The sequence below is a fragment of the Osmerus eperlanus genome, chromosome 6 (genome assembly GCF_963692335.1).
Source record: "Osmerus eperlanus chromosome 6, fOsmEpe2.1, whole genome shotgun sequence".
In the NCBI taxonomy this organism is placed as follows: domain Eukaryota; kingdom Metazoa; phylum Chordata; class Actinopteri; order Osmeriformes; family Osmeridae; genus Osmerus; species Osmerus eperlanus.
The window spans coordinates 1,314,352-1,339,001 of NC_085023.1; the positions used below are offsets into that span (position 1 = coordinate 1,314,352).

The window sequence follows — 24,650 nt, forward strand, 5'->3', positions numbered from 1 at the left end:
TGTAGAGTTAACCCTGTGTAGAGTTAACCCTGTGTACTGTGTAGAGTTAAGCCTGTGTACTGTGTAGAGTTAACCCTGTGTAGAGTTAACCCTGTGTAGAGTTAAGCCTGTGTAGAGTTAACCCTGTGTACTGTGTAGAGTTAACCCTGTGTAGAGTTAACCCTGTGTACTGTGTAGAGTTAACCCTGTGTAGAGTTAACCCTGTGTACTGTGTAGAGTTAACCCTGTGTAGAGTTAACCCTGTGTACTGTGTAGAGTTAACCCTGTGTAGAGTTAACCCTGTGTACTGTGTAGAGTTAACCCTGTGTAGAGTTAACCCTGTGTAGAGTTAACCCTGTGTACTGTGTAGAGTTAACCCTGTGTAGAGTTAACCCTGTGTACTGTGTAGAGTTAACCCTGTGTAGAGTTAACCCTGTGTACTGTGTAGAGTTAACCCTGTGTAGAGTTAACCCTGTGTACTGTGTAGAGTTAACCCTGTGTAAAGTTAACCCTGTGTACTGCGTAGCGTTAGCTCCCAGGTTGTTTGGGAGTCTGTAACAGTTGGTGTGTATGTAACACAGCATCTCTTAGTGTGGTTGCTGTAGAACACTCCATCTGTCTCTGTTGTGTTTGAGTCAGGGAGAGAAGCACCTAGTGCCCAGCTCCACATTCTCCTCATTCTGCAGAGCACAGAGCTGCTGGGGAAGCATTAAAAAGAAATGGAATGCCGAGGAGGACAAGAGAGAAAGGACAGGGATTTCTTTGATTTAGGGCCCTGTGTTCCTCTTCAAAGAGCTGTGGTTGCGTTGTGTACTATCACCAGGCCTGTCACTTAGCCAGCAGATAACTGATGTTCCTCTTCCCCCATAACCACAAGCTATCAGTCTGCCCTGCTGCTGGAGACGCTCCTCGCAGTCCAAGTAAATTACATCTCTCTCTCTTCTCCTTTCTCTCTTTCTCCATTTGTCTCTCTCTCCCTCTCTCTCTCTCTCTCTCTCTCCACTTCTCACTCTCCGTTTCTCTCTCTCTTCCTCACTTTCTCTCTCTCTCTCTCTCTCTCTCTTTCTCTCCTCCTCCTCCATCTCGTCTCATAACTGGTCTCCTCCGGGGTGTGGAGGCTGTAGTGGACTGGCAGGAGATGAGGGCCCGAGGCAGGTGGCTTCGTTCAGGAGGTACCGTCACTCCACCATGCCTCAGCTGGGAGCTGCACCGTGGGGCCGTGGGGGGGGGGGGGGGGGGGTGAGAATGTGTGTGTGTAGGTGTGTCTATGTATGAGTGTTTGAGAGAATTTGTGTGTGTGAGAAAGAATGTATGCGTACGTGTATATGTGTGTGTGTCAGAAAGTGTGTGTCAGCTGGGATGACCAAATACTGAGAACCCAGTGCACTGCTGGCTGAGAGAGGGCAGCAGTGTAATGGAATCTGCCCGCCACCCAATTTCATTTTCTCCACCCTGCCCCCACCTCCCCCTCCCCTTCCCACCTCCCCTGCTCCCCTCTCTTCAGGGGAGTCTGGGGAGGACGGAGCCCTGCATCGTTGGAGATGGATGGTCACCATCGAGATAGATGTTAGGCCAAACGAGGGGAGAGACAGGTCAAGCTGAACTGGTCGTTGCTGCTGTTGCTCTGATGGATTGTGATGACAGTATACCGATCTAAACCTGATCAATGCCCTGACCGCGACACTCCACTACCACAGGTCTGGTCTGCGTAGATCTATCTATCTGTCCATCTGTCTGTCAGTCTGTCCATCTGTCTGTCTGTGTGTCTGTATGTCTGTCTGTCTATCCGTGTGTCCGTATGTCTGTCTGTTCGTGTGTCCATATGTTTGTCTGTCTGTCTATCCGTGTGTCCGCATGTCTGTGTGTCTGTCTGTCTGTTCGTCCACTTTTCTGTCTATATATCTATCTATCCATCTCTCCGTTCATCCATCTCTATGCATCTATCTAGGGCATCGAATAGATGATTATTTACTTGGTTATATGGGTTGGTTAGGAGGTTGGTTATGTAGGTTATTAATAATGATGTGTGTGGTTCAAGAATTCCAACAAGCTGATCTACACCCTACTGCAGACAAGACACCATCTGTAACATCTGAATTCCAGCCTTAATTAAGAAACTAAAATAGAACAGTACGTTTGTGTGTGTGAGTGTGTGTGTGTGTATGAATGTGTGTGCTTGTTAAGGTGCTGTCTTCTGGTTTAATTGCAGGAGCAAGGGAGGAAGAGGAGGAAGGAGGTGGAAAAGAGGAGAGGAGGAAGGGTGTAGGAGGCTGGGAGGTAGGAGGGGTGGAGGAGGGGGGGAGGGGTGGAGGAGGGGAGGATGAGGCTGGGAGGTAGGAGGGGTGGAGGAGGGGGGGAGGGGTGGAGGAGGGGAGGATGAGGTGGGGAGGTGGGAGGGGTGGAGGATGGGGGGAGGGGTGGAGGAGAGGAGGAGGAGGGATACAGGTGGGGAGGAGGGAGGGAGGAGGGGTGGAGGAGGGATAGAGGTGGGGAGGAGGGGTGGAGGAGGGATACAGGTGGGGAGGAGGGAGGGAGGAGGGGTGGAGGAGGGATAGAGGTGGGGAGGAGGGGTGGAGGAGGGATACAGGTGGGGAGGAGGGAGGGAGGAGGGGTGGAGGAGGGATAGAGGTGGGGAGGAGGGGTGGAGGAGGGGAGGAGGAGGGATACAGGTGGGGAGGAGGGAGGGAGGAGGGATAGAGGTGGGGAGGAGGAGGGATACAGGTGGGGAGGAGGGAGGGAGGAGGGGTGGAGGAGGGATAGAGGTGGGGAGGTGGGAGGGGTGGAGGATGGGGGGAGGGGTGGAGGAGGAGGGATACAGGTGGGGAGGAGGGAGGGAGGAGGGGTGGAGGAGGGAAGGAGGAGGGGTGGAGGAGGGATAGAGGTGGGGAGGAGGGGTGGAGGAGGGAGGGAGGAGCAACAGAGGTGGGAGGAGGAACAGGCAGCTAGAGTTCATCTCCTCATCATCACAGTGTGCCTTCATGCCTGGACAGGTATAGATTGTTTAGTTTCCAGCACGTCATGTGAATGCAGATGTAGCAGACTAACATCAGCACCCTGGTGTGCTTCTGGGCAGGGTTGGTGGGTGGGTGGGTGGGTCCGTTCACAAGCTATTTGTCACATTTAAACAAGACTAATTTAATCACTCCCTTTAATTCAGATTCATAACTTCTTCAGCTCTTTTAAGACATCCGCATGTATGTGGAATAGTAATCCTTACATCAGAGTACTTCATCATGGGAAGAAATGTCTCTGAATAGTTGCATATTACTTGGACATTGACTTAGTGACAACATTTTATATTGTCTATTAAAGGCAATGACATTTCATCAAGTCATCACATTTCATCACATGATCTTGATGTTTCCCAGGACTCAGAAGTTCCCTTCCAATACCAAATAAACCCTTGCTGGTTCCTTGCACCCTCTCCCTCATAATGTCATGGTAACAATGGGTTTATTTCGCAGATGCTTTAATCAAAAGCGAATGTTACGTGTCCCATCAGCCTTGCTGAAGTCAGGGGTCATGTCATACAGACCCAGCAGCAGGGGATGACATCAAGAGATGGAGTCAGGGGATGGAGTCAGGTGATGATATCAGAGGATGATGTCAGAGGATGATGTCCGAGGTCAAATATTTCAATCGACAGCTCAGGCTTTTGACAGTTGATACAGTACCAGTCTCACATAAACCGGTGCTATTCCTGTGTGGCTGCCCGGCTCTGCTGTCCGCTGATCTTGTCTGTCCCTGCTGTCCGCTGCTCTTGTCTGTCTCTGCTCTCCGCTGCTCTTGTCTGTCTCTGCTCTCCGCTGCTCTTGTCTGTCTCTGTTGTCCGCTGCTCTTGTCTGGCTCTGCTGTCCGCTGCTCTTGTCTGGCTCTGCTGTCCGCTGCTCTTGTCTGTCTCTGCTGTCCGCTGCCCTTGTCTGTCTCTGCTGTCCGCTGCTCTTGTCTGTCTGTGCTGTCTGCTGCCCTTGTCTGTCTCTGCTGTCCGCTGCTCTTGTCTGTCTGTGCTGTCCGCTGCTCTTGGTTGTCTCTGCTCTTGTCTGTCTCTGTCTGCTGCTCTTGTCTGTCTATGCTCTCCGCTGCTCTTGTCTGTCTCAGCTCTTGTCTGGCTCTGCTCTCCACTGCTCTTGTCTGTATATGCTCTCCGCTGCTCTTGTCTGTCTCTGCTGTCCGCTGCTCTTGTCTGTCTCTGCTGTCCGATGCTCTTGTTTGTCTCTGCTTTCCGTTGCTCTTGTCTGTCTCTGCTGTCCGCTGCTCTTGTCTGTCTCTGCTGTCCGCTGCCCTTGTCTGTCTCTGCTCTCCGCTGCTCTTGTCTGTCTCTGCTGTCCGCTGCCCTTGTCTGTCTCTGCTCTCTGCTGCTCTTGTCTGTCTCTGCTGTCCGCTGCTCTTGTCTGTCTCTGCATTCCGCTGCCCTTTGTCTGTCTCTGTTCTCCGCTGCTCTTGTCTGTCTATGCTCTCCGCTGCTTTTGTCTGTCTCTGCTCTCCACTGCTCTTGTCTGGCTCTGCTCTCCGCTGCTCTTGTCTGTCTCTGCTCTCCGCTGCTCTTGTCTGTCTCTGCTGTCCGCTGCTCTTGTCTGTCTCTGCTCTCCGCTGCTCTTGTCTGTCTCTGCTTTCCGCTGCTCTTGTCTGTCTCTGCTGTCCGCTGCTCTTGTCTGGCTCTGCTGTCCGATGCCCTTGTCTGTCTCTGCTGTCCGCTGCTCTTGTCTGGCTCTGCTGTCTGCTGCTCTTGTCTGTCTCTGCTCTCCGCTGCTCTTGTCTGTCTATGCTCTCCGCTGCTTTTGTCTGTCTCTGCTCTCCGCTGTTCTTGTCTGTCTCAGCTCTTGTCTGTCTCTGCTCTCCGCTGCTCTTGCCTTTCTCAGCTCTTGTCTGTCTCTGCTCTCCGCTGCTCTTGTCTGTCTCTGCTCTCCGCTGCTCTTGTCTGTCTCTGCTCTCCGCTGCTCTTGCCTTTCTCAGCTCTTGTCTGTCTCTGCTCTCCGCTGCTCTTGTCTGTCTCTGCTCTCCGCTGCTCTTGTCTGTCTCTGTTGTCCGCTGCTCTTGTCTGGCTCTGCTGTCCGCTGCTCTTGTCTGGCTCTGCTGTCCGCTGCTCTTGTCTGTCTATGCTCTCCACTGCTCTTGTCTGGCTGTGCTGTCCGCTGCTCTTGTCTGTCTCTGCTGTCCGCTGCTCTTGTCTGTCTCTGCTCTCCGCTGCTCTTGTCTGTCTCTGCTGTCCGCTGCTCTTGTCTGGCTGTGCTCTCTGCTGCTTCTGTCTGAGGGGATTGTTAGTCTCCCTGTGATGACCTCCCAATAAGCCTTTCTTACAACAAGAGTTAGAAAGGGCCTGCAGCCTCAGCAGGTTCTGCAGTAGAGTCATTCATGGCTTTAATTAATAACATGGGAATTAAAACTCCAGGGCAAAATAAAACATTAATTATTCAGTAATTCTTCTTCTTTGCAGAACAGAAATAAAGAGAAAATTAAAGATGATCTAATCAAGAATTAAAACCAGAGCATCAAAACATTCTACAGAGAATAAAGGAGAAATTGTGACAAAAAACTAATTGGACAGCTCCTCTTTTCATGGTTTATCTAAAAGAGGCTGAACAACACACTCAAACATTCAGTAACCTTAGTAACACACTCAAACATGCAGTCACCCTAGCAACACACTCAAACATGCAGTCACCCTAGGAACACACTCAACCATGCAGTCACCCTAGCAACACACTCAACCATGCAGTCACCCAAGCAACACACTCAAACATGCAGTCACCCTAGCAACACACTCAAACATGCAGTCACCCTAGGAACACACTCAAACATGCAGTCACCCTAGCAACACAATCAAACATGCAGTCACCCTAGCAACACACTCAAACATGCAGTCACCCTAGCAACACACTCAAACATACAGTCACCATAACAACACACTCAAACATACAGTCACCCTAGCAAGACACTCAAACATACAGTCACCCTAGCAAGACACTCAAACATACAGTCACCCAGAACAACAGGAGACACACTTATTCTCACCAGGACCTGTAAGGCTCCTCCTTATCTCTTCACCTTCACCACTGGAGCTTGTGCAGCACTTCTACCATCAAGTTCACGTTCACCACTGGAGCTTGTGCAGCACTTCTACCATCAAGTTCACGTTCACCACTGGAGCTTGTGCAGCACTTCTACCATCAAGTTGTGACAAGTGTAACTGAACTCTCGACGCTGAAAGCTGAGCAATGCTGTCATGCAAATTGTCTCCAACCCTCCATCCAGCTGTTTATCATAATTTTTCAATGTGAGAACAACAACACAAGAGCAATGAGAAAGAGTGCAGTGAATCCTTACAAACCTCTCAGGACTTATACATATTCAGACTCTTCCGTGTCTCCATCTTAACTCGCGCCAAAACAGACAAGTTCCGGTGAAATCTGATTGTGTCTATTGTTCTGTCAGAGAGGCTTTTACACAGATTTATCTGCAGCGATGACCAAGGAGAGATTTAGGTTCTTTGAAGTCTGCCTCCCCCTTCTCCCCACCTCCCCTGCTGAGCCCCGGCACCAGGATCCTCTAAGCCCCTGACGCTCAGAGTGAGCCCCAGAACGGAGGGAGAAAACCGGCCAACACATGAGATTTGTTTGTCTCTCCTCTGCTGGACCAGGTGTGTCCAGACACAGACTAGAGAAGCTGAGATTCAGACACTCCTCTCTCCTCCTCTTCAATCCACTCCACCTCTTCAATCCACTCTCCTCCTCAGCTTCTCTTTTCTCTTCCCGCCCTTCTCCTCCCCTCCCCTCTCTCCTCCTCACCTCACCTCTCCACCTATCTTTATTTTGCATCTCTCTGTTCCTCTTAGCTCCTCTTTTCTCGTCTCTCCTCCTCTTACTTCCTTTCAGGTCTTGGCCACACAGAAACACCAGAGCTGAATTGTTTACCTGCATACACACCTGTGTATCTAGACACAAAGCTAAATAATTGCTGGAAAACATACCATTGAAGAAGTGTTTACATTTATTTGGGAGCTGACCTCTACAGAGGGCTTCCATTGTCCTTGGATGTCAAAGATTGTAATTTTGGTGATAAAGTAGAAATATTGACTTTTATTAAGGACATCTGTTGAACAGTTACAGTAAATGTTAAAAAGCTGTGTAATGCTGTTAGTGGAGAGAACAGTCAGACATATAATTTTATTGTGGATTTCTAAAGAATAATGTTGTTTTGTTGAATTGAATTACATTCTGTATTAAATTCAATCAGTGAATTTCAGCTTGTGCTCAAAATACATTAGAGCAGGGTTGGGTTTTTACCAGGCCTCACATGAAGATGTTGCCTCTTGCAACTCTGGGACATGTGGCTGTGTTTTTGGGGAAAATGAGCCAACTAAATCACCTTTTTTTCTTGCAAACAAAAGAAAACTAATATTGAGCTTCACTGGACTGTAGCGAGAAATATAACAATATGCTCTGTTTATTTTCCAGGGCGAGACACAGGGGGGGATGGAGATGCAGCTCATTACTGAGCACCCTGCTAGCCACAACACAGCTAGCCTCTCCCTGCTAGCCTCAACACAGCAAGCCTCTCCCTGCTAGCCACAACACAGCTAGCCTCTCCCTGCTAGCCACAACACAGCTAGCCTCTCTCTTCTAGCCTCAACACAGCTAGCCTCTCCCTGCTAGCCACAACACAGCTAGCCTCTCCCTGCTAGCCACAACACAGCTAGCCTCTCCCTGCTAGCCTCAACACAGCTAGCCTCTCCCTGCTAGCCACAACACAGCTAGCCTCTCCCTGCTAGCCACAACACAGCTAGCCTCTCCCTGCTAGCCACAACACAGCTAGCCTCTCCCTGCTAGCCTCAACACAGCTAGCCTCTCCCTGCTAGCCACAACACAGCTAGCCTCTCCCTGCTAGCCACAACACAGCTAGCCTCTCCCTGCTAGCCACAACACAGCTAGCCTCTCTCTTCTAGCCACAACACATCCCTCCCCCATCCCTCCCTTCACCCCCCCTTCATTCTTCCATCCCTCCCTCACCCCTTCCTCCATCCCTACCCATCCATCCCCATCCCTCCCTTCGTCCCTCCCTTCATCCCTCCCTAATCCCTCCATCCATCCATCCCTCCCTCATCCATCCCTCCCTCCCTCATCCCTCCTTCCATTCCTCCCTCAATCCCTCATCCCTCCCTCCCTGTGGTGTGTGTAGGGTGTGTGGTTTGTGTGTGTAGTGTGTGTGTGGTGTGTGTGTGTCAGATGGGTGTGACTCATTGTGATTCCTGTCTAGGGCTTCTCTGTTCACCATTCTGCTCAGGATGCTCTGGAACTCTCAGGAGTGCTCTGGAGGTTTGAGGCATGGGTGAAGAGACACCCGGGTGTGGGGGGGGGGGGGAGCCGGAGACACCCAAGAAGGGGGTGTGGGGTGAAGGTGTTGGGGGAAAGGTGGGGTTGTGGTGAAGGTGGGGGGAGGGTTTCCTCCTCTCCTGCACCCCCACCCTCCCCTCATCTCCTCCTCTCCTGCACCCCCACCCTCCCCTCATCTCCTCCTCTCCTGCACCCCCACCCTCCCCTCATCTCCTCCTCTCCTGCACCCCCACCCTCCCCTCATCTCCTCCTCTCCTGCACCCCCACCCTCCCCTCATCTCCTCCTCTCCTGCACCCCCACCCTCCCCTCATCTCCTCCTCTCCTGCATCCCCACCCTCCCCTCATCTCATCCTCTCCTGCACCCCCACCCTCCCCTCATCTCCTCATCTCCTGCACCCCCACCCTCCCCTCATCTCCTCCTCTCCTGCACCCTCCCCTCATCTCCTCATCTCCTGCACCCCCACCCTCCCCTCATCTCCTCCTCTCCTGCACCCTCCCCTCATCTCCTCCTCTCCTGCACCCCCACCCTCCCCTCATCTCCTGCACCCCCACCCTCCCCTCATCTCCTCATCTCCTGCACCCCCACCCTCCCCTCATCTCCTCCTCTCCTGCACCCTCCCCTCATCTCCTCCTCTCCTGCATCCCCACCCTCCCCTCATCTCCTCCTCTCCTGCACCCCCACCCTCCCCTCATCTCCTGCACCCTCCCCTCCTCTCCTCCTCTCCTGCAGCCCGGAGGGCATGCTGGTGTGGAGTCCCTTCATGACATTCATATTATTTTCTCTGTATCCAGCTATGACTGATTAAGATCCAGATGGCCCTCTCTACAGACACACATACACACACACAAAGAGTAACACAAGCATACACACAGAAGAAAACAGTCACACACAGACACCCCTAAGGGACCCTAATTTGTGGGCCTCAGTCTGACTCATTGCCAAGATTGAAAATGAAACACACAAATGCTCCAATTAGTCAGACAGTGTGAGACTTGCCCTTTTTGGTGGGCAAGTTTCCCTTCAAACATGGTAATACTGTGGCTCTCCAGCAGACATTCTCTTTGAACTGAATAACTGTCCAGTTACCTTTTAAACACTGGCCCCAGATCAGCAGTAAGTTTGGTGAAGTAACCTTACGCCTGCTGTGGGTGGTCATACAAAAATATTAGAATAAGAAACTTAAACAAATAACTGACGTAATGAGAGAAACAGTATGTTCCTGCTCTGTTATGGATGAGATCATATCTGGGACTGAAGATGAAGTGCTGCAATGTAGCTGCCTGAATCTGTACTTTCTATATGCAATATTTATGCAAAAGCAGACGCTTTTATCCAAAGCGACTTCCAAGAGAGAGCTTTACAAAAGAGCATAGGTCACAGATCATAACAACGAGATAGCCCCACACATTGCGAGTAGCCAAACATGAAGCATACATTGTGAAAAGCAAATAAGTGCCAATGGGGATAACCATCAGAGCATGTAGTTAAACAAGTTACAAATTAAACAACATGAACCTCAAAAGTGCAAGAGTGTACCTGTAGAATTATTATTTTTGTATTCTGTATTTGTACTTCGCTTTGGATATAACATATATAAGCTAGCTGCATTTGCTGAATGAATCAGATGTAATGTGCAGCTCTCTAGTGAGGACTGCTGTTCCTCTGCACACAGAGCTGGGTTTACAGCTGAGGACTGCTGTTCCTCTGCACACAGAGCTGGGCTTAGAGCTGAGGACTGCTGTTCCTCTGCACACAGAGCTGGGCTTAGAGCTGAGGACTGCTGTTCCTCTGCACACAGAGCTGGGCTTAGAGCTGAGGACTGCTGTTCCTCTGCACACAGAGCTGGGCTTAGAGCTGAGGACTGCTGTTCCTCTGCACACAGAGCTGGGCTTAGAGCTGAGGACTTCTGTTCCTCTGCACACAGAGCTGGGCTTAGAGCTGAGGACTGCTGTTCCTCTGCACACAGAGCTGGGCTTAGAGCTGAGGACTGCTATTCCTCTGCACACAGAGCTGGGCTTAGAGCTGAGGACTGCTCTCTGACTAGGCTGGCTGGTCTGACTGAGTGATGCTGCACTCACATACACACTCACACCCCCCCCCCTCCATCCCCCCCCCTCCAGCCCCCCACCACCTACTTACACAAAACACACACAAAAGAGGTTTGGTACAAAGGGGATTTGAAGTGATGAAAACTGCAATTTATATGAAAATACTGAAGTGTGGGAGTTGTGTGAAGCAATTTGAACTGTTGAGTCTTGCTGTGGCATGGCATTCTAGAATTCTAGTATCCTGTGCATTCTACAGTTCTAGGGTCATTATGCACTAGCATCCTAGTGTAGCCAGCATATATCGATTACAGTTTTTTTCCGATTGCTAGACGACAATGGGCACAACTGAAGCCACATGTGCAAAACTCTAACCACAGTCTGCAAGACCAACAGTCATCTGAGCTAAACAGTTCACATCACCTGCAAAACTCACTCCAAGCTACACAACTCTTAACACACGTCTCAAAACAGGCTCAGTGCAGACAAACACTATGAACAATCTTCACTGAGATAACACACACTGTCACTCAGAACACACTGAGACTAAAAACACTAGCGTCAAACACCAATACAGAAAATACAAACTTTTTATTTTTGCAGTTTCAATAATTTTTGTGACTTCATACAAAGTGACATTCTTTCACATGATTTATTTTAATTTTAAAACATAACAATTCTTTGAGGTAAATGAAAATAAGCAGTTTGCTTCAATAGATGTATATTTTAATTTTGTCTGTACTACTGTAATTCTAAGAAAGAATTGAGGGGCTAATCCTGCCTCTCTTTAGCATCAGGCCAAAGGTTTTCATCAACATCACATCTAATGTTCTCTCTTGCCCATGCACCTGGGGAAGAACCTTCTGGAGTGCCTCATCCATCCCTGGCAGTCCTCTGGACTCCTGTCCTCACATCCGGCACTCATGCCTTCCAAAAGAGACATTTGATTATGTGGGTGGTGATCATACACTTTCCACCTCCAGGCAGAGAAAAACTCCTCTATTGGGTTGAGGAAGGGTGAATATGGAGGCAGGTACAAAACCATAAATCTGCGATGTGCTGCAAACCAATCTGTGACAGCTGCAGAGCGGTGAAAAGCAACATTATCACAAACTATGACAAAAACTTGGGGGTTTCTAACTGTCTCCCCCTGTTCTGCTGGCACTAGCTCAGCATAGAGCTGTTCTAGGAAAGCTGTAAGCCTTTCTGTGTTGTATGGGCCAATGAGTGGTGCGTAGAGAACCAAACCATCATTGGCCATTGCAGCACACATGGTGATATTCCCCCCCCTTTGGCCTGGAACCTCCACAGTGGCCCTTTGACCTATAACATTTCTTCCTCTGCGCTGTGTTTTGGCAAGGTTATATCCAGCTTCATCGATAAATACAAATGAATGTGGTGTTTCCAGTGCTTCCACCTCCATTACTCTCTGAAAGACAGTAAGTGCACGGTTTCTGTAGTAGTGTTTAAAAAATACTTTGTATATCTGTGTATGTAACCTCAGACGTTTTACCTGGACATATTGGTATCTTTGCTCTTTTACCCGTTCACTGTTTCTTTCAAACGGTACAGTGTATAACTGTTTCATTGTAACTTGGTGTTTCTTTAGGACTCAAGCAATAGTTATTAATTAGTAGTTATTAATCTGACCACTTTTTAAGTAATCTAACGCGTTACTATTTCCAAACCATTAATCAGATTAAAGTTACTTGTCCAAGTCACTGTGCGTTACTATTTTGTCATTAATAGTCAAATATATATTGGATTTCTTCTTGTGTCTCTGGGAGTGAAGTCATGTAGCCTATGCGACAATTAACTTTCGTCTTCAGCATGAGGGTCACGTCACGAGTATATACATAGACCTACCCCGCAGCGACACAAACAACAATGGAGGAGGAGAGAGATGCACATTTTCGAGTTGGAAATACAATCACTATTTTGAGTATTTGTCCACTAAAGATGGAAATATAAAGGTTCGTTGTTCGTTGTACACTCTGTGCTGGTGGCGACAAAGTGCTATCAAGCTACAAAAACGCAACGTCAAATTTGAAGAAACATGAATAAAGTGAGTGTTGGCAAAACCGGTTGTCATTTGAGGCGGAGGGGGTGTTGTCGGCAGCTGCTGAATGTAACTAATAAAGTAACTTGTAATCTAATTTAGTTATTTTTAAAATCAAGTAATCTGTAAAGTAACTAAGTTACTTTTTAAAGGAGTAATCAGTAATCGGCTTACTTTTTAAAATCGCCATTAAAGTTTGCATAGACAAGGAATTTGCTTTGGCAGGAAGGTGCAAACATTAAACATATAGGAATCAAAAATTTAAATATGAGGACTGCTATACTAAGGGTACATAACTAGCAATGGAATTAGTTTAAAATAAAATAAACAATAAAATATAAAATAAAATATAAGTTGCAGTAATTTACAATATAAAAATACAAATATTACAAAAAATACAAATGGTACAGGATTGTATTGTCCAGTGCAAAAAGCAGTGTTGTTTTAAGGGCATTAAGTCATGAAGTCAGTGTGAACCCTTGGCCTTGTTGAAGAGGCCAACAGCGGAAGGGAAGAAACTGTTTTTGTGGCGTGTGGTATTGGTCCTGATGGACTGCAGCCTTCTGCCGGAGGGGAGTGACTGAAACAGGGAGTGACCAGGGTGGGAGGAGTCGGCCACAATCTTCCTCGCTCGCCTCAGGGTCCTCGAGGTGTGCAGGTCCTCGAGGGTAGGCAGATTGCAGCCAATCACCTTCTCAGCAGTGCGGATGATACGCTGCAGCCTGCTCTTGTCCTTGGCAGTGGCAGCAGCGTACCAGATGGTGATGGAGGACGTGAGGATGGACTCAATGATGGCTGTGTAGAAGTGCACCATCATTGTCTTTGGCAGGTTGAATTTCTTCAGTTGCCGTAGGAAGTACATCCTCTGTTTTGCTTTCTTGGTGAGGGAGCTGATGTTCAGTTCCCACTTGAGGTCCTGGGAGAGGAAAGTGCCCAGAAAGCAGAAGGACTCCACAGTGTTGACTGGGGAGTCACACAGGGTGATGGGGGTGAGTGGGGCTGTATTCTTCCTGAAGTCCACAACCATCTCCACTGTCTTAAGAGCATTGAGCTCTAGGTTGTTCTGGCTGCACCAGGTCACCAGGTTGGCCACTTCCCAAAGTAACTGTGGCAAAACTGCTAACAGATCAGAACAATTGCTGTTGCTAAGCGCCCTGCTCCATGTTAGATGTTGCTGTGCTACATGCTTCATGCTGCTATGTGGTGCTCCATGCTTCATGTTGCTGCATGGTGCTCCATGCTTCATGCTGCTACATGGTGCTCCATGCTTCATGTTGCTACATGGTGCTCCATGCTACATGCTGCTACATGGTGCTCCATGCTTCATGCTGCTACATGGTGCTCCATGCTTCATGTTGCTACATGGTGCTCCATGCTACATGCTGCTACATGGTGCTCCATGCTTCATGTTGCTACATGGTGCTCCATGCTTCATGTTGCTACATGGTGCTCCATGCTACATGCTGCTACATGGTGCTCCATGCTACATGTTGCTACATGGTGCTCCATGCTACATGCTGCTACATGGTGCTCCATGCTTCATGCTGCTACATGGTGCTCCATGCTTCATGTTGCTACATGGTGCTCCATGCTACATGCTGCTACATGGTGCTCCAGGCTTCATGTTGCTACATGGTGCTCCATGCTTCATGTTGCTACATGGTGCTCCATGCTTCATGTTGCTACGTGGTGCTCCATGGTGCTCCATGCTACATGTTGCTACGTGGTGCTCCATGGTGCTCCATGCTACATGCTGCTACATGGTGCTCCATGCTACATGCTGCTACATGGTGCTCCATGGTGCTCCATGCTACATGCTGCTACATGGTGCTCCATGCTACATGCTGCTACATGGTGCTCCATGCTTCATGTTGCTACGTGGTGCTCCATGCTTCATGTTGCTACATGGTGCTCCATGCTACATGTTGCTACGTGGTGCTCCATGGTGCTCCATGCTACATGTTGCTACGTGGTGCTCCATGCTACATGCTGCTACATGGTGCTCCATGGTGCTCCATGCTACATGCTGCTACATGGTGCTCCATGCTACATGCTGCTACATGGTGCTCCATGCTTCATGTTGCTACGTGGTGCTCCATGCTACATGCTGCTACATGGTGCTCCATGCTTCATGTTGCTACGTGGTGCTCCATGCTTCATGTTGCTACATGGTGCTCCATGCTACATGCTGCTACATGGTGCTCCATGCTTCATGCTGCTACATGGTGCTCCATGCTTCATGTTGCTACATGGTGCTCCATGCTACATGTTGCTACATGGTGCTCCATGCTTCATGTTGCTACATGGTGCTCCATGGTGCTCCATGCTACATGTTTCTACATGGTGCTCCATACTCCATGTTGCTCCATGCTACATGCTGCTACATGGTGCTCCATGCTTCATGCTGCTACATGGTGCTCCATGCTACATGTTGCTCCATGCTACATGCTGCTACATGGTGCTCCAGGCTTCATGTTGCTACATGGTGCTCCATGCTTCATGCTGCTACATGATGCTTCATGCTTCATGTTGCTACGTGGTGCTCCATGCTTCATGTTGCTACGTGGTGCTCCATGCTTCATGTTGCTACGTGGTGCTCCATGGTGCTCCATGCTTCATGCTGCTACATGGTGCTCCATGCTACATGTTGCTCCATGCTACATGCTGCTACATGGTGCTCCATGCTTCATGTTGCTACATGGTGCCCCATGCTTCATGCTGCAACATGGTGCTTCATGCTACATGCTGCTACATGGTGCTCCATGCTACATGTTGCTACATGGTGCTCCATGCTTCATGCTGCTACATGGTGCTCCATGCTTCATGCTGCTACATGGTGCTCCATGCTTCATGCTGCAACATGGTGCTTCATGCTACATGTTGCTACATGGTGCTCCATGCTTCATGTTGCTACATGGTGCTCCATGCTTCATGCTGCTACATGGTGCTCCATGCTTCATGCTGCTACATGATGCTTCATGCTTCATGTTGCTACGTGGTGCTCCATGCGTCATGTTGCTACATGGTGCTCCATGCTTCATGTTGCTACATGGTGCTCCATGCTTCATGCTGCTACATGATGCTTCATGCTTCATGCTGCTACATGGTGCTCCATGCTTCATGTTGCTACATGGTGCTACATGCTTCATGCTGCTACATGGTGCTCCATGCTTCATGTTGCTACATGGTGCTCCATGCTTCATGCTGCTACATGGTGCTCCATGCTTCATGTTGCTACATGGTGCTCCATGCTTCATGCTGCTACATGATGCTTCATGCTACATGTTGCTACATGGTGCTCCATGCTTCATGTTGCTACATGGTGCTACATGCTTCATGCTGCTACATGGTGCTCCATGCTTCATGTTGCTACATGGTGCTCCATGCTTCATGCTGCTACATGGTGCTCCATGCTTCATGCTGCTACATGATGCTTCATGCTTCATGTTGCTACGTGGTGCTCCATGCGTCATGTTGCTACGTGGTGCTCCATGTTTGATGCCTTTGGAAGCAGAAATTTGTAAAAATGTTTAACAAAAAGTTTGTTAACCGAGATCGTAGGTCTTCGTTTTAACAAATCGAAACGACACAGCGTTTGCAGACCTGTCCAAAGTCCATATTTGGTTTCTTATATACTACAACAATAATCTGGCAGTAAAATGAAAAAGCAGACGCCATGTTGTCAACATCTCCAAGGCAACCGCTTGTGGCTAGGTCCGTAAAAACGTTTGCAGACCTCTGCGAACTTTCAGAAGTCTGCACGGTTTTGCAGACTTCTTAGAACTTCTCTGGACCAATAAGAACAGCGTATTGGTCTAATTATGATAATAATATATAAGAAACTCTTTTGTATGGCTTCAAAATGTACTAATGAGAAGGCTAACAAATATCACTAGCATGGTAGTAGCATTGTTACGAGTATTATGCTAGGTAACTTAGCCCGTAAGCTAACTACAGCGAGCTAGCTACCGTCTCGGAAAAATAACTTACGCTGGGGGACCGTTGGAAATATTAAGAACTCACGCAGCTAAAGATTAAAAAGGATTTCCTTTGTCGTCAGTGCAGGTGTAGAGAGATAGAGAACAGATCATATTCTTCAGAAACACTGCCAGTACCTTGGTATGACACCAGTACAACAGTTAAGTTAGGCTGTCTTGAAAATGTATTTGAACTTCCCCCCTCTCTCCTGGAGTTCTGACATACAAACAGACCTAGCCTGAGGACACACAGAGGAAGAATCACACACACACACTGAGGGATCATACACACACACACACAGGGTTCATACACACACACACACACACACACAGAGGAGGAAGGATCACAGCGTTACAGACTGACTGAGAAGAGACCATCCTCACCGACCAGACTGGGGAGAGACCTTCCTCACCTACCAGACTGGGGAGAGACCATCCTCACCGACCAGACTGGGGAGAGACCTTCCTCACCTACCAGACTGGGGAGAGACCAGCCTCACCTACCAGACTGAGAAGAAACCATCCTCACCTACCAGACTGGGGAGAGCCCAGCCTCACCTACCAGACTGGGGAGAGACCTTCCTCACCTACCAGACTGGGGAGAGACCAGCCTCACCTACCAGACTGAGAAGAAACCATCCTCACCTACCAGACTGGGGAGAGCCCAGCCTCACCTACCAGAGTGAGAAGAGACCAGCCTCACCTACCAGACTGAGAAGAGACCATCCTCACCTACCACACTGGGGAGAGACCAGCCTCACCTACCAGACTGAGAAGAAACCATCCTCACCTACCAGACTGAGAAGAAACCATCCTCACCTACCAGATCGGGGAGAGACCTTCCTCACCTACCAGAGTGAGAAGAGACCTTCCTCACCTACTAGACTGAGAAGAAACCATCCTCACCTACCAGATCGGGGAGAGACCTTCCTCACCTACCAGACTGGGGAGAGACCTTCCTCCCCTACCAGATCGGGGAGAGACCTTCCTCACCTACCAGACTGGGGAGAGACCATCCTCACCTACCAGATCGGGGAGAGACCTTCCTCACCTACCAGAGTGAGAAGAGACCTTCCTCACCTACCAGACTGGGGAGAGACCTTCCTCCCCTACCAGATCGGGGAGAGACCTTCCTCACCTACCAGACTGGGGAGAGACCAGCCTCACCTACCAGATCGGGAAGAGACCTTCCTCACCTACCAGAGTGAGAAGAAACCATCCTCACCTACCAGACTGGGGAGAGACCAGCCTCACCTACCAGACTGGGGAGAGACCAGCCTCACCTACCAGATCGGGGAGAGACCTTCCTCACCTACCAGAGTGAGAAGAAACCATCCTCACCTACCAGATCGGGGAGAGACCTTCCTCACCTACCAGACTGGGGAGAGACCAGCCTCACCTACCAGATCGGGGAGAGACCTTCCTCACCTACCAGAGTGAGAAGAAACCATCCTCACCTACCAGACTGGGGAGAGACCAGCCTCACCTACCAGATCGGGGAGAGACCTTCCTCACCTACCAGATCGGGGAGAGACCAGCCTCACCTACCAGATCGGGGAGAGACCTTCCTCACCTACCAGACTGAGAAGAAACCATCCTCACCTACCAGACTGAGAAGAAACCATCCTCACCTACCAGACTGGGGAGAGACCTTCCTCACCTACCAGACTGGGGAGAGACCTTCCTCACCTACCAGACTGAGAAGAGACCAGCCTCACCTACCAGACTGGGGAGAGACCTTCCTCACCTACCAGACTGAGAAGAGACCATCCTCACCTACCAGACTGGGGAGAGACCTTCCTCACCTACCAGACTGAGAAGAGACCATCCTCACCTACCAGACTGGGGAGAGACCTTCCTCACCTACCAGACTGAGAAGAGACCAGCCTCACCTACCAGACTGGGGAGAGACCTTCCTCACCTACCAGAGTGAGAAGAGACCATCCTCACCTACCAGACTGAGAAGAAACCATCCTCACCTACCAGACTGGGGAGAGAACTTCCTCACCTACCAGACTGAGAAGAGACCAGCCTCACATACCAGACTGGGGAGAGCCCAGCCTCACCTACCAGAGTGAGAAGAGACCAGACTCACATACCAGACTGAGAAGAGACCATCCTCACCTACCAGAGTGAGAAGAGACCAGCCTCACGTACCAGACTGGGGAGAGACCTTCCTCACCTACCAGAGTGAGAAGAGACCAGACTCACATACCAGACTGAGAAGAGACCATCCTCACCTACCAGACTGGGGAGAGCCCAGCCTCACCTACCAGAGTGAGAAGAGACCAGACTCACATACCACACTGGGGAGAGACCAGCCTCACCTAACAGACTGAGGAGAGACCAGCCTCACCTCGGCTGGTTTGGGGTATTTTGATGATATTGAACATTGTGCATCCTGTGTTCCTAGAGGAAGACTGGGCGGAGTGGTTCATTAATCTGTGAGATTGGAACAGTCAGAACATTCTAGCGCCCCTCTCCCTCCCGCGCCACCGTGGCTGAAACAGCTCAGCCTGCTGAGGGACCATCACTTGTGCTTTTCAATTACTAAAATATTCCCTGACACTGTGCTGCCTTGCCTGCTATATCTTCTAAAGCAGAAATCCTAAAGCACATCAGTCCCCACATATAGTGGAGCTAGAAGATACTGGGCATCTGTCAGCACCGAAGCACCTTTACGGAGTTGACTACAGCAGTCACTCTACCAGCTTCTAGAACACATGTACTACCAGGTTCTAGAACACATTCACTACTAGCTTCTAGAACACATCCACTACCAGCTTCTAGAACACTTGCACTACCAGGTTCACTAGTTTGTAGAAGGTTCTAGATCACTATATAATTCCTTAGATTCTCAGTCTGGCCTCATATTCTTGTTTTATCCGATAATGGGCTGGCTTTGAATTCAGTTCTTAATGCATTTAACATTAGTATTTACAGAGACAGTATCTTGAGACTTTAAATTACTTTGGGGGTATAACTGTACATACTTCCACAATCTGATAAAAGATTGCATTTCAATCCCCACAAAACTAAACTGTTGAATTGGTGCACCAATTCCACAAATACACACACACCCAGACGCACACCTTAACCTATTTGGTCGTTTCTGTGCGTCCTTATAAATAAGGTATAAGTGTGTGTTAAAGATTTTTCACAGCTGCTCCGGCCTGCCAGCAGATAAATCATTAACTCATTTCACAGGGAGCAAAAGCAGATCCCTGTATTTACAGAGAGAGGCAGTTTATCTTTCCTAACGTGATGGGAGCAGGCTGACAGGCCAGCCCTCATCTAGCTGCTATTACCCTACTCTCACTGCTCTGACTTCACATCCATCTCTACCTGGCTCCCCCCCACTCTCTCTCTCTGTATCTCTCTCCCCCTCTCCCTCTGTATCTCTGTCTCCCTCTCTCTCTCTGTATCTATTTCTCCCTTTCTCTCTCTCTCTTTATCTCTTTCTCACTTGGCTCTTTCTGTCTCTCTTCCTCTTCTCTCCTTCCCTCCCTTCATATTTAAAGATCATCTGTTGACGAGTCACACTTTCAGCTGTTGTCCGTAGTACACCGATACTGGGAGTTTCCACAGCGATGACAGGAGAAAGATTCACTTCGTCATGGAGACAGGAGATTGGAATCTCCTATTTGACAGGTGGATCAATGTGGGCCGAGGTCCTTCGCAACTCCTCTCCTCCTCACCTCTCTTCCTCACCTCTCCTCCCTCATCTCCTCTCTTCCTCACCTCTCCGCCCTCCATCTCCTCCTCCCACTCCTTCCTGTCTCCTCGCTCTTCTCCCTCCTCTCCCTCATCTCTCCGTCTTCTCCCTCCTCTCCCTCATCTCTCCGTCTTCTCCCTCTTCTCCTCCTCTCCTCCTTCATTCTTCATACTTCCTTCTTTTTCTCCTGCCTGTCTCCCCGTTGGTCGTATTTACCATCTTTCTTGTTTTCAGTCTCAGCGCCTGGACAAGTCCATTAGGCAGCAGACAGTCTAATGGCCAGTGATGGACAACCCTCTAGCTGATGAGAGGAGACCAGGAAGGGAGCAGATCTCTTGCCTCTCAATCTCCCCCTACACAGGAAGCAGATGGACTTCCTGTCCTGGCTGTCAGGGACTTCCCAGTGTCCTCCTGGTATCATCCTTCTACAACCATGTGGGCTTCTCCTCCAGAACCTCCCAGGGAGTTTTCCTGTCATTGAAGGACTGTTTAGAAGAAGGATGGGAGATTCCTTCTGCTGCTGTGTGGGACAAAAGATGAGGGACATAGAGACGAAGAAAGGGACAGAGGGAGGGAAAGGGGGGAGGGAGAGATAGAGAGTGAGAGTGGGGCAGCAAGGTAATGATGAGAGGAGCAGAAAAAACATTAAAGACCTGAAGAAGAAGATAGAGGATACACACATACACACACACACCTCACCCACACATCATCCACACACACCTCACACACACACAGCTTATCGACACACACACGCCTTACACACACACCTCATCCACACACACCTCACACATACACACACACACACTTATGGTGTATGGAGTACATAAAGCTCTGGTAAGGCCAGATGGTTGGTGTCCATACTGCAGATTAGATTGAAGTAAATATTAAAACAGTTAAGCCAGATTGTTTGAGACTCAAGGCTTTCCCTGGTGATTCTATGAATGTCACACCGTGGTTCTGGATCAATGTGTCAACACTTCCTGGTTTACCCACAAGGTTTACGAGGATTAATGTCTGGCGAAGCCATTCTGTAACTAACTACATGTGTGGTGCAGGCAATCACAAAGACATCAGAGCTGACACAGTGGATCAGTGTGTCTTTCAGACCCTGCTGTCCATGGGTTCTCAACACACACAACACTTCAGACAGACTGTCACAGCCAGCAATCTGTGTCATGTCATCCAACCTGCACAGAAACATATCAAATACCACCTAGCCACTAGCACTCTAACACCTGGTCCAGTCCCACTAGTTCTTTAGCAATTGGTCCAGTCAAACAACACTCCAAACTAAAAGTTAATTACAAATGCAAAAGTAATCCGCTGATAAATCCAAGAAGCTAATGATTGTGTGCTTTGAACTATCATACTTTCATTGTGTCTTCTGACACTCACATTTTGGGAAGAGGAATACCATTATCTTCTCCAAAGTTAGATTACCGTATTTATTTGATTAAATGCCACCCTCAAATAAACGCCGCCCTCGAATAAACACCGCACACCAACATTGTGTGATTTCTTATTCTGATAAACGCTGCCCTCGATTAAACGCTGCACCAAAAAATCTGAAAACCTACCTTGTACCAGGTGGTTCATCGAAGCGAGGTAGCTGACTTTGCCACTTTCAAATTCGCCTTTCATCAACCCCAAGTTCGCGTGCTACAGATCTGTTGCTGCTGGTGAGTGCACTGCACAGCTTTCTGTTTGAAAGCTAAAGTGTAAGAACGTGTGTAATGCCGGCGATCGGCTGCGATCTGCTGCGACGCACCTGGAAGCGCCGCCTTTTTTCTTTCGGCGCCCATGTTATCAAATGGGACCGGCCACACAGGCTGCGAAGCGCCGCGATTGCCTGCGATCTGCAGCGATCGTTTCGGCAGCTGATCGAATTTGTTCGCGAGATGCTTGCGAAATCGTCTCCAGGGGGGTATTCCAGAAAGCAGGTTATGTGACATACCCGGGTAAGTTAACTCCCCAGCTGACACCCAGCGTTTTAGCAACATTGCCAGTAAGTTGCTGCAACATTGTGAATCAGCTGGTGGGTTAACTTACCCGGTTATGTTGCATAACCTGCTTTCTGGAATACCCCCCTGGATGATGAAATACACCATATTAGTTGATATATTAGAATAAAAAAACATGTTATTAAGATTTGACTCCATTAATTGTAGACTACGGTGAACATTTGTACAGTTGTAGACTTTATAATTACACAATGTTGGTAACGGACGGCCTTTACATAAAATAAACGGATTGATCTGTTTAGCTAGCATGCCCGTGGTTGTTTTGTTTGTTTGAGAAAAACGAGTTGTCACGCGTTGCACACAACACACACGCGTGCAGACAGCCTACCGAGAGAGAACCCCCAAGTCGATTTCTAAAATCAGCGTCAAATGAATTCTCGAAGTTGAAAAGCACAGGGAGTTGTTGTATGACCCCCAGCAACAATTTTACAAGGACAACGTAGATAAGGATCAATGCTGGGATATAGCCAATGCCATGTTTATGTACCATGTCAGCGTAAAGGAAAGCTCAGAGTAGCAGAAAAGCTTGGTGACCGGCGCGGAGAAATGCGCGTCTGGTGTGAACAGCTTTTGCTCGGTCGTAGCCGATCGTGGCGCTGCGCGGCGCGTCCAGGCGCTTCGCAGCCAGTGTGTCCCAGGCGTAAGCATGCTGTTTCAGATCAGAACTCGCGGCTTCAACTTTACACTGCCTGTTTGTGACCTCCTTGTCTATTCTTTGCTTGTCTATGGCCGCACTGCAGCTACGATTCACTAAATCTCACTTACTAATTTGTGGTCTAGCTTAACACTGTCCATAGCACATTGTTTTATGTTCTTTGTATACCCTGAAACTTAACATCTTATTATACGATCTGTACTGCGAATGTTAAAGAAATGTTTGAAAACCTTTTTTTTATGCAGATGGTTGGTTTATTAGCACTGAGTTGTAATTTAAGACTTTCCTTTATTCAGGCTTTATTTTTGTCAATGTTTGAAACACTGCCCTCGAATAAACGCCGCCCTTGAATAAACTCTGCATCAAAAATAAACTGTGTAATAAACGCTGCAACGTTTAATTGAAGAAATACGGTATATCTCTCCCTCCCTTTCTCTCTCGTTGTCTCTCTCTCTCCCTTTATTGGCATGACATAGCAAATGTTCATATTGCCAAAGCAACGGTGGAATTACAGAAATATTCATCAATATAAATCACAGCCTTATATACACTTATATTTCATACACTCACATACAGAGAGACACTCACGGTAGTTAAACTTATACATACGTGTAACTACACCACACACACTCTTGTAGGCATGCACACATTCACACACGTGTTTATGTTGTATTGGTGTTACTGTAATATACTGTAGTTGGCAAAGCGAGATAAGAATACGTACAATAGACCTGAAAGCACGTGTGCGAGTCTAAAAGTAGATGCCATTGACTTCAAGACAAGGATTTTCTGCCTCCCACGACCACAATTACATAAAAATGCAACCCCCCCCCCACACTCACACACACAAATGTTAATTGGTGAAAGCGATGAGCATTAGAATTGATTGCATTTCTCTACATTTGAAATATGCAAGTCAAAGCAGCATGTTAATCGGTGGCTCTGCGATCAACAGTGATGTCTGGGTATGGCTCTGGGATCTACAGTGCTGTCTGGTGATGGTTCTGGGATCTACAGTTATGTCTGGACACCTTGCAGGGAAGCAAGCTGCTCCAGTCTGGTCTAAAGGGTTAGGCTCTGAGGAAGAGTCAGTATGCCAAGACACTGTAGAAAACACACACACAATGTATACACACTGCAACACACACAAAGTCTGCTTCAATCATCACTCTGCAAACCACGTCTACATACACTGGAAACACACACTGTCAGGCTGAGATCCCTCCACTGCAGGTCAAGGATACTGTTCACACATACACTCGCTGGAACACACACACACTGGAACACATACTCACACACACTCACACACTGGAACACATACTCACACACACTCACACACTGGAACACATACTCACACACACTCACACACTGGAACACATACTTACACACTCAACCCAACAACCACACTGCAGACCACGTCTACACACAGTCTAGGATTCCATCTATCTGCACCCTGACCCTGTCAGAACTGTGAGTGTTGATGTGACCTGTGTGATCATGTGACCTGTGTGATCATGTGATCAAGCCTGATTGTTACAATAGGTGTCTTCCACTTCATGCAGCGCCGGCGGCGCCAACAGCCAGCTGACTTGAAGCTGAGAATGCCATTGGCTGCTTCAAGTCAGCCCGGCTGCAGACGACGCCGGCGCTGCATGCAGTCGAACGCACCTATTGGAACCACTACACTTCATCCTTGCTGCCTGTGTGGTTGCTAAGTGAAGAATGCTAAGCTTTACTGGCGAGTCTGATGGTGTGTGTGTATGTGTTCAACAGCAAGGACATCAACACTGTAGTCGTGTAAAGAACAGCATCATTCACTGAGAAACCTATTCTAGCCAATCAGGAGCCAGTTTCTGTCCCTGAACCT

General features: G+C 48.6%; 1 protein-coding gene across 1 annotated transcript; it reads right to left on the reverse strand.

The window, feature by feature from the left end:
- Nucleotides 1-614: 614 nt before the first annotated feature.
- LOC134022722 (putative uncharacterized protein DDB_G0271982) lies at nucleotides 615-8,302 on the reverse strand. Its single transcript, XM_062464472.1, has 4 exons — nucleotides 8,248-8,302; nucleotides 4,391-4,455; nucleotides 990-1,061; nucleotides 615-659 (listed from the first exon to the last, which is right to left on the reverse strand). The coding sequence occupies exons 1-4, from the start codon at nucleotides 8,300-8,302 to the stop codon at nucleotides 615-617; spliced, it is 237 nt and encodes a 78-aa protein (XP_062320456.1).
- Nucleotides 8,303-24,650: the final 16,348 nt, after the last annotated feature.

What these genes read in the sequence shown, in the direction of transcription:
- LOC134022722 (XM_062464472.1), bottom strand. Translation starts at nt 8,302, where the DNA reads ATGCCTCAAACCTCCAGAGCACTCCTGAGAGTTCCAGAGCATCCTGAG. An exon ending in AGAGCATCCTGAGCAGAATG is followed by an intron (nt 4,456 to 8,247) that starts GTGAACAGAGAA and finishes AGTGGAGAGCAG; the next exon opens with AGACAGACAAAAGCAGCGGA. An exon ending in AGAACAGAGACAGACAAAGG is followed by an intron (nt 1,062 to 4,390) that starts GCAGCGGAATGC and finishes TTATGAGACGAG; the next exon opens with ATGGAGGAGGAGGAGAGAAA.